The sequence below is a fragment of the Hyposmocoma kahamanoa genome, unplaced genomic scaffold (assembly GCF_003589595.1).
Source record: "Hyposmocoma kahamanoa isolate Upper Pololo Valley unplaced genomic scaffold, ASM358959v1 64, whole genome shotgun sequence".
Taxonomy (NCBI): Eukaryota; Metazoa; Arthropoda; class Insecta; order Lepidoptera; family Cosmopterigidae; genus Hyposmocoma; species Hyposmocoma kahamanoa.
In genome coordinates, this window is record NW_020653852.1 from 16,036,418 (window position 1) to 16,050,531 (window position 14,114).

Sequence of the window (14,114 nt, forward strand, 5' to 3'; positions counted from 1 at the left end):
TGTACGCGATTTACATTAAAAAAAAATAGTTTCATTTACAGGCAGCGCAACAATCGCGAAAACCTAATGATCTTTTTTTCGTATGTTAGATCATTGCTAAAGCAACTCCATATCGCGTATATTTTTTTAAAGAAACCAACGTTTCGGTCTCTTCACAAAACTCGCGGTCAAGGATGACGTCAGTCAGCCGGGACTTTAGACCATAACGCGATCGGTTTGGTTTATGGCGTCCAATTCCCTTACATTCGCAAGAATCGGTCATAGATCCGAAAATAAAATCTTATACATATGATATTGGTTATTTTAGAGAACGTATTTAAATATATATACTTTATGGTCATATCCTTCTAGAATATCTAGGCATTTTAAACATTTTTCAACATAATTTTATTGTACTTATTCCAGGCAGCCAGTGCTCTGTTCACACTAGATAGCGCGCGAGGTGAAGCACTTTCTAGGAGATTGGCAAGAAACGAGAGACGAAGACGCAGCTGTAGAGTGGTGCTGGTGGTCACAGCACTGCTGCTACTGCTGGCAGCTGTCGGTGCCGTCGAACTGCTCATGTCCCGAGGACAGAGAATGTTTGGCGCTATACTGCGTTGATGTAAGTGTTATACACAACTATGATATACGACTATAGACTAGAGCATCATTACTTTTACAGACTTGAACGCGTCAGGTGCACGGTAGATTTTAAGTGAAGTATGGGGGGCAGGCAGCCCGTGCGTTCCGCAGTGTGCGCGCAAAAAATTAATATGATTAAATAACAATAAGCGGGGAAAATTTTATACAAATTCGACATTGACCAGCGCCCCAACCGCTGTGCAAAGTTAGCTATTTTATTCTTAAATAATTACTCTTAGACATTTATTTTAGCCAGTTTTAGGATTTTATATTATCGGGTAAAGTACATCATATCGTGTAATAAATTAGACAATATCTTTGGTGTATAATATGTTTTTTGTACGACTGTTAATCATAGTAAACACCTAAAATATTTGGTCTAGTGAAACAGTTTTTCCTCCGTTGACTCGCTATAATATCCATTCGTCACACGTGATCTGTGCGTCAGACCGCTTCAGCACTGTGTCCACATCCATATGTTTAGTATAAATGTAAAAGGGGCAATTATTATGAAATTTTGAAATTCGTGCTTTCGAAGTTATGAAATTTTTAAGAAGAATTTGTATTTATTTTTTGTTCATTTCATAGCATATATAGTCCCCAAAATAAATGATTTTTAAGAGAATGTATAGGGCTGTCAGAACATTTGAGGGTGAGGGAATGAAGGTGAGGGAATGAATAAATCAAAATAAACCAAGAAAAAATAGCGATATAAACTTACTTTTAGACTTAATCTTTTTTGAAAGCTTACTGTTACCAACAACTCGTCTGAGTGAATGATTAATAAATAAAATCAAAGGCTTAACTTCTTTTTATATAATATGAGGAAATGACTGTCAAAAATCTAACTTCCAGAATTATAAATGAAATCTTTTCGTAGTAGAAACTTATTCCACGCACAATTTGAATTTCGTCATTTTGAAACGTTTACAGTGCTGCTAACTTTCAAAAACTTACAAAATGCATTTACCAAGGATTAAAAATGCGTTCACAAATCGAGTGAAGGTAAAAGTGTGAGATATGATTTTCTTGGTTGGGATATGTATTATTATTATTATTATAATACATTTTTTAAATTTATTTATCGTGTTTTCATCACAGGACAGCTTTAATTTTGCAAAAACATATTTTATTTGATCGAATATTTAAAATTTAAATGTTATTTTTGTTAAATGTGTTGATTTAAAGCACAGAACGTGTTTGATTATGGAAATTGGGACATAGTCAGGGAATGATTTTGGAGACATTTTTATATTATTATTTATTATTTAAATAGACTAATCAATATTTTATGTAGGCATTACTAGCAATTGAATTATAATTTGATATTGACTATTAATTCTACAGCAAGAATCAAATCCTTTTTTTATAAACCTAAAGGACAAGAATTACGAGATTTTGTAAGAATTACCCAAAAATTGGTTACTATGAGTAGTAAACGTTATTTGGTTTTAGAATCTAAGAGTCCCCTAAAAAATTGGTATTGACAACTTTACTTCACCTTTCCAGTAAGTACATAAACTAAATTTGTTCGGTTTTCAGACGCAGTGCGTGTTACCATTTGTACCTGCAACATCGACAGCAAGTAAATACGATATGGATTCCACTATCGACTTATTAGTTCAATAATATCTTCATATAATAAGTGCCTTGTGTGTTTTTTCTTTTCTTACTTTAATTATAAGCCTTACAGTAACCATTTATCTACTTGTGCGTAGTGTGTTGAGATGAAACAAGAACTTCGCCTGCACACTACGGCAAATAAACGTAACTTATTGACAATAGCTCATTTTTCCTACGTGCCTTTCATAAAATTTGTTATTGTACCCAAGTTTTGTCATCATAGTTATATTATTTTTTAATGAATTGTAATTATTGAGACAAAAGTGAAATTGAGTTTGGGAAGGCGCGTCCAGAAAGTTGACGTCGGTATGAGGTACTTCCGGAATACAATCGTTTTGTTTTTTAGCCGTTTTGACACATGACATTTGCTACCTCATTATTCCAACTTGTTATTAAATGTTATTATTGTAATAAAAATCTGCCTGGTTTACCATAAACAGTGTTTTCTAATTATCCGAACCAAATATGTGTAATAAATGAAAGCACACAAGTTCAAATAACTTTATTATCGGTTTTTTCCGTCACTAGTCGTGACGTCAACTGACTACAGGCGCTTAAACTTTTTTAACCTGCGTAAATTCTTTTTTCTTTTCTTAAATTAATTGAACATAAATTAGGAAAATGTCGTTACAAAAAATGGGTTGTGCGTTTGATGTAGATTCTGTTTCAATCATAAAAAGTATATGTGATAAAATTTGCTATTGCCAATTATGTATTGCTAACTAATATGATTAATCAAGTTGACTGTCATTAAATTCGAGTGATTGAAACGACACGAGACATGGGCGTTTTTACCTTTTTACATAAAAGTAAAAAAGTTTGCTTAGTACCTAAGCTGTATTTGAATACAACTAGGGAATTCGAAGATGGATATCTTTCTTCGTCGGGAAGAATTGTCAGGCATTCCGTATTCGAAACTTGATCGTAAATTTTTCTATATCTGACTGATGTATCGTTTGTTTCAAAAATCACTGTAGTGTATTTGTTTTGTAGTGTAGTCATTGTACTGTAGTTGTAGTGTATCGTTTGTTTAAAAAATCTATGTATTGTACTAGATATGCCTCGATTATCGCTTTTCGCCACTGATACCTAGTTAGCAAAAGACCGGATATATAGAGTATGTTTCTTATACGTGTAGTGATCCCACTGTTGGCGACAGCTTTTATGAATAGGCGTTGCTAGCTTAATTTAACCTAGTTAATTTTTGTCTTTGGTCATATATACTATAAATTACAATTGAAATGTCCGAAATTAAAAAGAAAATTAATAAATTATGTAATTAAAAGAAAAAAACTTAGCGAAAGTACGGTATTTTATCTTTTTTTATACTGATATGATACGCGCGATCATCAATCGGATGAAAACAAAACAAGGCGTATTGCTACCATGTACCTATCGATCAATATATGTGATCAAAGATTTTTAGTATATTGCTTTAGAATTTTGCTAGTTGTAAATAATAGGTTTTGTATATTGAAATCTATATAAAAATTGTATATTAGACGTATAAGTATAAAAAATATTTAAAAATTTCTTCTTAGGTAATGTAAAATTTTGATAGTGGGATACAATCTTTTAAATGTACGTGTTTTAATTGAAAATTTAAATTAATTATACGTTAGATGTAGTTTATGTCATATGCTGGAATCGACGTATGTTCTTTACTAGCCCGTTCATCCTGCAAACCTTCCACTTACTGTGTGTACAATTATTATAATAAAGATGTAACGTTTTACAATGTTTGTTTTGTATCTACTGATATTGTTTCTACGAGAAGAACAATGAAAAATTAAGAAGAAAAAAGCTTTTTTTTATTTGACATTAAACTTTTTTAATTTATACATTCTCGAGAAAGTCGTTTTTCGATTCGTCTCTGGTGCCATATTTAAGCACAAAATATGACGTACACTCGTCGTCATGGTGGCGGTAAAGTTTTTTGGCATGGCAGTTACACTACCGTGTATAAAATTCATAGATGTAGTATGAACTCTACAAAATTGGCATTAAAGAGCATCTTATTTTCGTTCTAATCCTTTAAAAATAAACTAAAAAATATACGTCGTTGTAAATACAGGGTGTCATAAAATGGTTCGACCGTTTCAGCTGGTGATTGTATTCGTATGATAACAAACAAATTTAACAGAAAAAAAATGTTCCGTTTCTTATGGGGAAACCGAGTTTTTTGCGGATTAGTTATATTTTTGTCTCGTGGGAGTTACGCCAAACTCTTAGCTAAGGAGATTTTAACTCAAGCCTCCAGTGATCAGAAAACTGGTAGCTTTTTCAGCTAAGAATAAACCAAGCTATTCAAAAGGGGACTTACTAGCCTCCTGAGTACAATGCCCCAGAGCAATGCCTATTTATTTAATGGTATAAATATTTTGCTATAGATCTCTGTCATCATGAGTAGGATCACCAGCTAAAATATGTGGTCGCACCATTTCTTATAACTGCATATATAATATAAATTTAGCCACAATATTTTTTCTTTTTTGATATTTATATATATAAACATATGTACTTAATGTTGTAAATACTTATATACTAATATAATTAGTTTAATTCTGTATACTATTTCTTTGTTATAAAATCATACCCAGTGGGTTATTTTTGTATCTTTTACTAAATAAAATAAAGTAATATTGATTTTTTTGTTTTATTCAAGTTTCAAAAATTTCACAACATAATGTACAAACCTATGCACAACAATATTCTAAATTTACCACAGACTCCCTTACAGACATAATTGTTTTCCGAGAAAGACACTATGGATAAAATTAGATTTGTTAACTTGATTTCAGAAAAGTCTGCAGCTGCAAAGTTGCAGAAAAGTCTGACCGTTGTAATAAATAACGTCTTTGGCAATAATTTATCATCATTATTAGAGTAATTTTAAAATGAGTATGTAAAAAGCGATGATTTTTCATTAAAAAGAAATCACCGAATTATAATTTATTTTACCGTGTACAGCACACCTCTATTTAATAAAATAAAATTCACCATGTATTGCTTGCTATTTCAAGAGTCTGCTGTAATGACGTCATCGATTTTTTGGTCCTGTTCGTCCATTGGTACATTATCAGATATCTGACAAGTGAATGCTACAGCTATTACCTGAAAATAATAATATATTAATAATATTAGTAAATTGTGTAAAAGTAAGCAAGTAAGGAAATGCTCACTAAGCCACCAGCTGCTGTTATACGCTTATTTAGAGTGTCGAAAATATTTAAAAACTATTGGTGTACATATAGAATTCTCGGGTTTCAGCGGTTGTTACATATACGAAATGAAACAACTACTCGTTTTTCGGATCAAAATCGCGGATATTTGTTTTGGAAAAAAAAAATACAGTCGAAGTAAGGACTTCAACATTTAAAATACGAAAAAAAAAGTTTCATTTCCTAATTGTTCGTGTAAATTAATTTTCGAGTAATGCACATAAAGCGGATAATACATCTCTGAGAAATCCCGGAATTATTAAAAATATAAGTAAAAACAAAAGAGTTATTTTTACTTAGAATTACAACATTTTTCTTCTACCGCACTAAAGTAACTTTCCGGGATTCCAGAGACAGGTATTTCTTTTATTTATTTATGATGTAATTTATTCAGTGTACTAATTGTTTCCTCTAAGCATGCTTATTTCGATCTCTGATTAAGACATGGCTAATGCGACATCCTTTGTTGGACGACACACACTGCCACGCGTTTATAGGTTTAGACAAAATTACCAATACAAGTCGCTAATCATCCAGAGACTTTGATGATAATTTTACAAATAAAGAAGTTTTTTCAACAAATGTGACTTTATGGTATGAATATTAGTAAATTTAAATGTTTTACCAGGTTTTACCGGTATTTATTTATACTGATTTTTTTAAGATACTGTTTAATAATTACGTTATGGTAAATTGTAAGTGATTTGTGATTTTCAATTAGTTGCGCACAAGTGATAGTGGTAGTGCAAAAAGAAAACAGAAACAGTTTTTATTTCAATTATTATTTTATGGCGGTATATGAATACAATAAGTAAATTCTAATAATATGTAGGTCTCCCAAAATATGTAAATTATGAATAATAATGTATCATAAATCTCAGTCACGAAATAGAAATGTCATTCTATTGATCATGAAGAGTCAGCAAAGCCACTACACTAGTGTCTGTGCACGTGTTTATATACATACAACTATAAAACCAGACTAAGGAATTGTATAAAACCGTGTTAATAAACTTTACAAGTTTAATAATGTGCTCGAATACATAAAAAGTAACTATAATCGAGAAACCGAAGTAGGTTTAAATTCTTTAAATTCTATTGTGTGCATGCATTTTGTGTTCAATTTTATTGTATACGCACTGAAACGACGGTAATGTCTTATTGGTCCCTGATTATAACAACCCCACCGAAGAGACATGCAATCTTGTTACTTACATAAAGTTTAATTTTCTGGAAAAGAAACAAAAACTTATGACTTTTCTGGTGACTTTACCCCATTTCTTTAGAATTATTTAAATCAAAGGTCGCATTATTCTGTACTTTGAATCAAAATAAATAAAACTATATAAAATGTTTGTTTTGGTTTTCCTCAATTTAGTCTACCTATCTGATATAGAGTAACAAGTAGCTTTGCATTATTAGTAATATAAAATTCTATCCAATCAAAATATAGAAGTTGTTTTACCTTTGGCACAATTTCAGGGTGATTTCTAGCTTTAAGGATATATCTGTCATAATATCCACCTCCATGACCAAGACGGGCTCCTGAGCGGGTAAATGCAACTCCTGGGGCAATTATGAGATCTAAACCACCTGCAATAAAGTTTTTTTTATATTTTAATAGTTCGTACCCTTAGTACAATAAATTTACATATGATCATAATTAAAAAATGCTTTAATCACATTCAGAAAGTTATACAAACAATACGAACTACATGGAACAAATTATCTCCAATGAACACTATGCCTACTTAATTTTTGAACCTGTTCTGTTTTTATTTTATTTTTTGTTTCTTTGTTTTTCACAAATTTGGTTTATTTGTTTTTTTTCGAATTTTGTTTTTTGTTTCTTTATTATTCGTAAATAAATATGGCTGTTTACAAAAATAACAGAAAATGACCAAAAATTTAGTGTTAATTGAAGGTATTGCTGGTCCAATCACAAAACTGCGATGCGACGTCGCATCACAGAAATCTACGAGCTCGCAAGACGTATCGCAAGAGTTTAATCCTCTTCGAGTTTTTTTTCCTATATTTTCTTATCAATAACAGCAGTGCAACACTCTTTTTAGGATCCATGTCGCCACGTAGTTTAAAAAATAAGTTTAGTACGGTTGACGATCGCTGAAGGAATGGTCACCCGAACCGTGGCAGTGAGACGCTTTGTCCCTCGAAATCGCTTCGCGTCGCGGTTACCTATCAGAAGTCTAAGAAATATATATATTTCTTTTAAACCTAACTTAACCTAACCTGACCGGACCTAAAAGTGTCTTTGCGATAAACAACCAACATATCCTGAAAGAACAACGGTTTCGTTATAATTCGGTTTTCGGGGTAGAGAAAATTCCAACAAACGTTATTTCGGAAAAAATAAATTCGAGTTAGTTTGTGATGGGTTACCTCGCGTCGCAGTTTTCTGCGCTGGGAATTCGCTTCGCGCCGATTCGCAGTTTTGTGTTTCGACCCTTAAGCTTAAAAAAGTTATCAACTAATTTCGTTCGTAGAATCTTTATACCTCTCTCCAGAAATAGTGTCACATTGCAGATGTGACATACGCACCAAGAATCAAAACTTTTTTTCATTTATTAATTGTTATAAACAGTCTACTTTGAAAATTGCTTTCAGGTTCGAAAAGCGAATTCCATTTTTAACCGACTTCAAAAAAGGAGGAGGTTCGCAATTAGACTCTACGTTTTTTTTTGTTATAGGTATGCGTTATTATTCTAAGTAGGTGTGTATGTTACGCGATAACTCCGATAATTTGTGAACCGATTTTGTTGATTCGATTTTTTGTTGGAAAGAGGGTACTTCAGAAGTGGTCCCATTTAAATTTGAGGAAAATGTTCCACCTCTAAGGGTGGCAAACTAGGGGATGAATGACTTTTGAGGTCGGTTTTTTAGTATTCTGTACTGAGATTACATTTTATAAAATTTGTTTATAACTTTTGCAAAAAGCATCCAAAACTCAGACCAATTGTAATTTTACCTCCTTCTAAAGCCTCTTCCCTTTTCTGATCCTTCGAATGCTGAGCAATTCCATGCTTAGTCACACCCATGTTCTCTTTATCGCCATCTTCTAACATCAGCATCCTCATGATACCACCAGCATATTGCGGAATAAAAGCCGATGCACCACGGGCTTTGACGTGATCTATGATTGGCGCCGTGTCGATCTCATCTTCCGTACTCAAAAAGAGAGCTACTCGTTTTGATGATTTATAGAAAGGATGGTTTATGACCTGCAACAGTGGGGAAATTTGATTTCTCATCACCGCAAATAGTTTGTTTCGTATTTTTTTATTTTGTCTAGTTGAGAGAATTCTTATTGAGCGGTACAAGGCAGCACCATGGATGAACGGATTTTGGAACATTTAGTAGCATTAGAGCTCCATGTGAAAGAGTTCGTCCAGGGAAGTACTGCCACCTTACCTACTTCAGCCGTCAAGCAATAATGAGAGTTTTCCGGTTTTGAAGGGTGTTGGTGAAATTATGGGCACATGGGACTTGTCAAGTTATGTCTCCGGTTGACGCCCATCAGATATTTGCGATTTAAAGCTCTGAATGGCACTGCAACTGCGTGTCGCTTACTACCAGGCACACGACTGGTTCGTCCCGTCGCTTGATATCATGAAAAAACGGGATGGAAGCACATTTCTTGAACGAAATTGTTAAAAATAGTACAATGCACTTTACAAATAAAGAACGCACACACTCATAGCCCCGCACATAATGGCATATAGATAAATTTAATAATTTGTTTCAGTTATGTACGACACGTTTTTGTTCCAATCTTTACGATTGTTTGCATTATTATTACATCTTCAACTCTCGGGGTCAGTTAAGATAATAAAATCGTTACGATGTTTATCGATTAATATTTAATAATGATGTGATATTTTGTGCACACATTTCGAGGTATTTCTAGGGAAAGGGACTCTTGGAAGTCCTGTTCTTTTATCATTTGCGCCCTCATGGTATCACCTGCGACTTGAGAGACGAAAGCCGATGCACCACGAGTTTTGACGTTAGGTATCTAAGGGCAGCGCGCCGGCGCTAATCCGTGTAGCGTCCAGGTGCAATCAAACCTGGCGCTGTCATGTATTTTGCTCAGTGTTCGGAAATTTGGGTGAAAGTGGTTAGTGGCGTAGCGTGGGGGGTACAGAGGGGCCATGGCCCCGGATGGCACAGCAGCCACAAATGGGGAGATTTGGTAGTCGACTTAGCGGGGGCGGCTCACCTCAGGCACTAGCCTCACAGAGATCCGGACGAAGTCCGTGCAAACATGTTGATCAGGGGTTAGGATAAGACCTGACTTAAATGGTCCCTGTGCGGGTTCGCTCGCACAGGTCAGTGCTTCTAGCATAACCAAGAGGTTGGTAGGGAGGAGCACTATAAACAAAACTTATGCAGAAAGATATGGGACGGCAAGGGAACAAAAAAGTAAAAAACACAATCGGGCCAAGCCTGCCCGAGAGAACTAGTTTTGTAATCATAAAAATAGAGGGGGCAGCAAATTTAGGGTTGGCCCCGGGCGGCAAAGCTCGAGGCTACGCCACTGCCATTGCTGCAAATTATAAATAATGTTGGGAACCGTTTATTTCGCTTGCGCCGCGAGCAAGCTCTTTGGAGACGTCGCGAGTGGCGGTGCGGTGCGACATCATGCGCGTCACAAGTGTAGGGTTCAGAGGTCAGGCCGGCACTGTATACATATGTTTGACACTGTGTCGAACTCGTCTTCCGTGCTCACAAAGAGAGCTACTCATTTTGACTATTTGCAGAAAGGACGATTTATACCCAACCTATAATAACCCGTATAAGTGCTATCATAGTTCATTGCTGTCTTAACATCTCTGAATTTTTATCTTCTCCGACATGCAGGTTGCCTAGCTAAGTAAATGTTACCGTTAATTCCAAATCAAACTTAACACTTATTTTAATTAAAGGTACCATTATTCTATTATTTTTCAGACGCATTTTACGTGTTTTAATAGAAATAATATTTACAACAAGTCATAAATAACTGTCCCTCGGTCGATAAATATTCTATCAACTATTTTACTACTACTATTTACTTACGACATGATAACTACAGCTATTACTACATACGCAATAAATAGCGGATTTTTTTTTAATTTAAATATAAAATAAGATTTATAAAATGTAATTAATCGTATCATAAAAATAATTTTGGAAGAACAAGATTTCTTGTCAAAATAAAAAGTAAGATGATAATGCAAATATTAATTTTTAGAACGTCACAAAAGTCATGCGTTTCTGTAAAATGTTATACCTAATAATGTGCCAGAGAGCAGTGGCTCAATTCATATCAAAGGCTGTTGTGATAGAAAATAATGTACCAAGTTTTTTTATAACATAAAGTTACGGGACGAACAAGTCATGTGCGTGATGGTAAGCTACACGCCTGTCCATAACAGCTGCAGTGCCACTCAGACCTTTAAATAGCAAAGATCTGACGAGTACTGCCACTGCGCACGTCACCCTGAGACATAAGTTGACAAGTCCCATGTATGTGCCTGTAATTTCACCAGCACCCTTACCCTTCAAAACCGGAACACAGTAATGCTGATACAGTGGCAGTACTACCTTGGACGAACTCTTTTACAAGGAGTTCTACTACTACCTAGGTAAAGAAATTGAGTTATACTCGTATGTATATAAGTTCTGTCGCAATGGGGTATGGGAACAGCTATGAGTGTGTGGTATTCACATATTAGGTATTATTTTCGTTATAATTAGGTGTGGGGTAAGTATAAACCTTTTCAAAGACCGCCTTCGACTGTCGTTTCTTCTCGTCGGAAGACAGCGCTGCGATGCGGCTCGCAATGTCGGTGCGCAAGAGTGTCTTCGCTGGATTTGGCTTAATTGGACCCATGCTGGAAATATTTGGCAATTTAAATTTTAGGCCTGTGCTCAATAGTGGAAATGTTTCGGCGGAAATGTTTATAATTTAAATATGTAGATGAATGTTCAATCCATTATTAGATATTCTTAAATGATTTTTATTATTGAAGAAAAATAAATTACATTTTGAACTACATAGGTAAATATAATTGAATACGTTCTGTGCATAATAAACAAAGTGCTTTTTAATTTGTGAGAGTAAATGAGATTATGGTATGAGCCATTATTGTAAATATTTGCGCTTATTTATACATACAAAAGACAACGGGTCTCCAGATGCTATATTCTTTTTCATCACACTTGCTCGTAAACAGTGTCATGATATGCAGGCGATGTCGGCGGTAATGTCCTAAATTACGTCCACGGGCTTTTTCGTTTTTAGGGCAGTATTGGATTTTATAAAATTTTATTGCTTCTATTATACGTAAAGATTAAGCAAAAAGTTTTTATGCTCGAAATAACGAAACATTTGCAATTTAACTACATTTTACTAGATTTATTGTATAAATTCAAATTCTCCAGTATTATTAGTAGTTTGAAATTATTATTTTATATCTACGTAATACATCATGGCTGTGTGCATTTTATCCTTTTACAACATTTTAGTGTTGTATTTTATGGTAGGGCATTGGCTGCATGTATTAGATAATATTCTTCCCATTTATGGAAGGATAACTGGTCATGGCGTTATTATTCTAAGTGGTCATGCTTATAAAAAATAACCCGCCACTGGCAGTCTTTATTCATACATTTCTTGTACGTAAATTATTATTGTATTTATTTCTTCGCACACGTGATAAAAAATATTTTCTGTGGTAAGGGCGGTAAAAAATATCTTATTTTTTATTAATACGCAATGTACTGTTCAGCAGTCATATCGTTTATTTTTCTTTTTATAAGCAAGTTCCTTAGAGTAATAAAGGAAAAATAACGTACTTGCAGATTTTACTATATTACGACATTGATAATGGCATCTTAATTTTAAATAATAATAATATTGTAAGTGTGATTTTGATACGACTGTAATATTATCGATAGTGGAGACATTATTTATTCACGAAACTATTTGTATATTTAGAAATGTACAAAATATATACTTACTTTATAGTCGAAAAGTTTGTTGATTTTGTTAAATATTTTGTATTAATTTGTAAATTTACCGGTAGTAGGTCTTATTATTGTCGACCGATACATATCTTCTATAGCAGATTTTTTTATTTTATCTAAGCATTTTATTCAACATTTTTAGTTATCTCAAAAGAACCATCGACAAGAAGAAAATCTATTTGATAAGAAAAAAGACAGGTAAAATACAATTTTAGAAAAAAGAAATGAGTAGGAATAATACATACATACTTGTAATACATACAAACTCACGTACTTGTGTAACAGGAGAGTAGGCAGAGACACGGAAGGCAACCTAACTCTTTCACACAACTTTCTAGCCTCACAGACATCAACTACCCGCTAGGAATAATAAAGTATGTAAATACTTAAATGAAATTACAAAAATTATTAGAGGTGTATACTAACTACTACATATATTATTAAAAACTATAATTTTCTATGTAATTAACAATACGCAGTAAAATGTTTAAGCAATTGGATTTTAAGCAGGTAGGTAAGTGCTTATTATTTCATGGAAGTCTTACCTTGAAAAATTTGATAAAACAGCCGGCTTCCTTCACAGTATAACTCTAACTGTTTGTAAATGCTTATCGTTCTAAGATATAAACGGCAGACGTCGAAGCGTCGCCGTCGTCCACTCAATAAAAGTTTACAAATCGACTTTGCTACTCATAACCCCTACTGTAAATACAAAACACTCACGGAAAACTTTTATACAAACTGCAAAAACCGTACTTTCGTTGTATACTCATAAACTGGTTTGTTTCTGTAAAATAATCATTACAGGAGTACAACGAAATTATGTTATTTTGGACTGTGCTATGCTGTTATAATAATCGGTGTAATAACGTCAACGCCACGCGTGGAACATAATTTGTAGTAGCGCCATCTAGTATGTTATAGCGAACCTTCTTAATACAAGTTTAACTATGACACTTCACGTTGACGTAGTATTTGTGATAAAATATAGATGGCGACTGTGTGTCCAAAAAAAGAAAATGTAGGTCCAAAAATAGACAACTCGAACTAATACAACGTTTCAGTACGAAAGAGCCTTGAGATTTGAGCTTCTAGTTTCTATTATGATTATAATTTTTCTAATTGTTTTTACAGTATGTGTTCCAGTTGCAATTATTATTGAACCTATGTATTATCGTCATAATTATAGGTATCGTGGGTTTTGTTGAAAGCGACTCGGAAATAAATCACGGAGATGATATCAAACTGATTACAATACAAACTATGAATTAAATTTGCGATTTATTATATAAATAAGTACGGTGGGTGACGCCTATATATGTAGGTAAGTAGGTGGATGGGTGACAGATTTTATGTGTACAAACAACGACAATTTTTTATTTTTTCTTATCTACTCGACGTGCCTAGAGTTAGAAGATAATAAATTTCTGACACTGTAAATGCTCAATATAATCAATTAGCTTACGTGAGTTTGAACCAATTTAGTCGGAACAGCAGTTTCACGTGAACAGGATTTTTCCATTTTACGATTGGATTACGGTTTCACGAAACTGGTACCTAGGTACACATGGTGAAAAGGTGAAGTTTACGGGCTCAAATCAAGCTGTATGTATTCCT

The 14,114-nt window shown here is 33.7% G+C and overlaps 2 protein-coding genes across 3 annotated transcripts in view; one reads left to right on the forward strand and one right to left on the reverse strand.

The window, feature by feature from the left end:
- The window catches only part of LOC113230712, a 47,328-nt gene extending 44,206 nt beyond the window's left edge, over nt 1-3,122 (forward strand). The window contains exons 5-6 of the mRNA XM_026464761.1: nt 406-604; nt 2,167-3,122. Of these exons, the coding sequence (XP_026320546.1) occupies nt 406-603 (198 nt within the window). The 3' untranslated portion in view covers nt 604; nt 2,167-3,122. The remainder of the gene's footprint in view (nt 1-405; nt 605-2,166) is intronic.
- Nucleotides 3,123-5,001: 1,879 nt separating this feature from the next.
- LOC113231066 (5-formyltetrahydrofolate cyclo-ligase) lies at nt 5,002-13,326 on the reverse strand. 2 transcript variants are annotated; one of them, XM_026465230.1, is made up of 6 exons: nt 13,043-13,326; nt 11,245-11,362; nt 8,455-8,707; nt 6,934-7,061; nt 6,684-6,698; nt 5,002-5,361 (listed from the first exon to the last, which is right to left on the reverse strand). In XM_026465230.1, the coding sequence occupies exons 2-6, from the start codon at nt 11,359-11,361 to the stop codon at nt 5,266-5,268; spliced, it is 609 nt and encodes a 202-aa protein (XP_026321015.1). In that variant the 5' UTR covers nt 11,362; nt 13,043-13,326; the 3' UTR covers nt 5,002-5,265. The 2 variants fall into 2 exon arrangements, with proteins under 2 accessions (XP_026321015.1, XP_026321016.1); XM_026465231.1 differs by lacking the exon at nt 6,684-6,698 and having other exon boundaries at nt 5,012-5,361; nt 13,043-13,319.
- Between the last annotated feature and the right edge of the window lie 788 nt (nt 13,327-14,114).

Excerpts from the sequence above, each read along its gene's own strand:
- LOC113231066 (XM_026465230.1), bottom strand. The coding sequence starts at position 11,361 with ATGGGTCCAATTAAGCCAAATCCAGCGAAGACACTCTTGCGCACCGAC. Across the intron at positions 8,708-11,244 it reads CGAAGGCGGTCTTTGAAAAG|GTCATAAACCATCCTTTCTA; the intron begins GTTTATACTTAC and ends CCACTGTTGCAG. Across the intron at positions 7,062-8,454 it reads GGAAGAGGCTTTAGAAGGAG|GTGGTTTAGATCTCATAATT; the intron begins GTAAAATTACAA and ends ACTTTATTGCAG.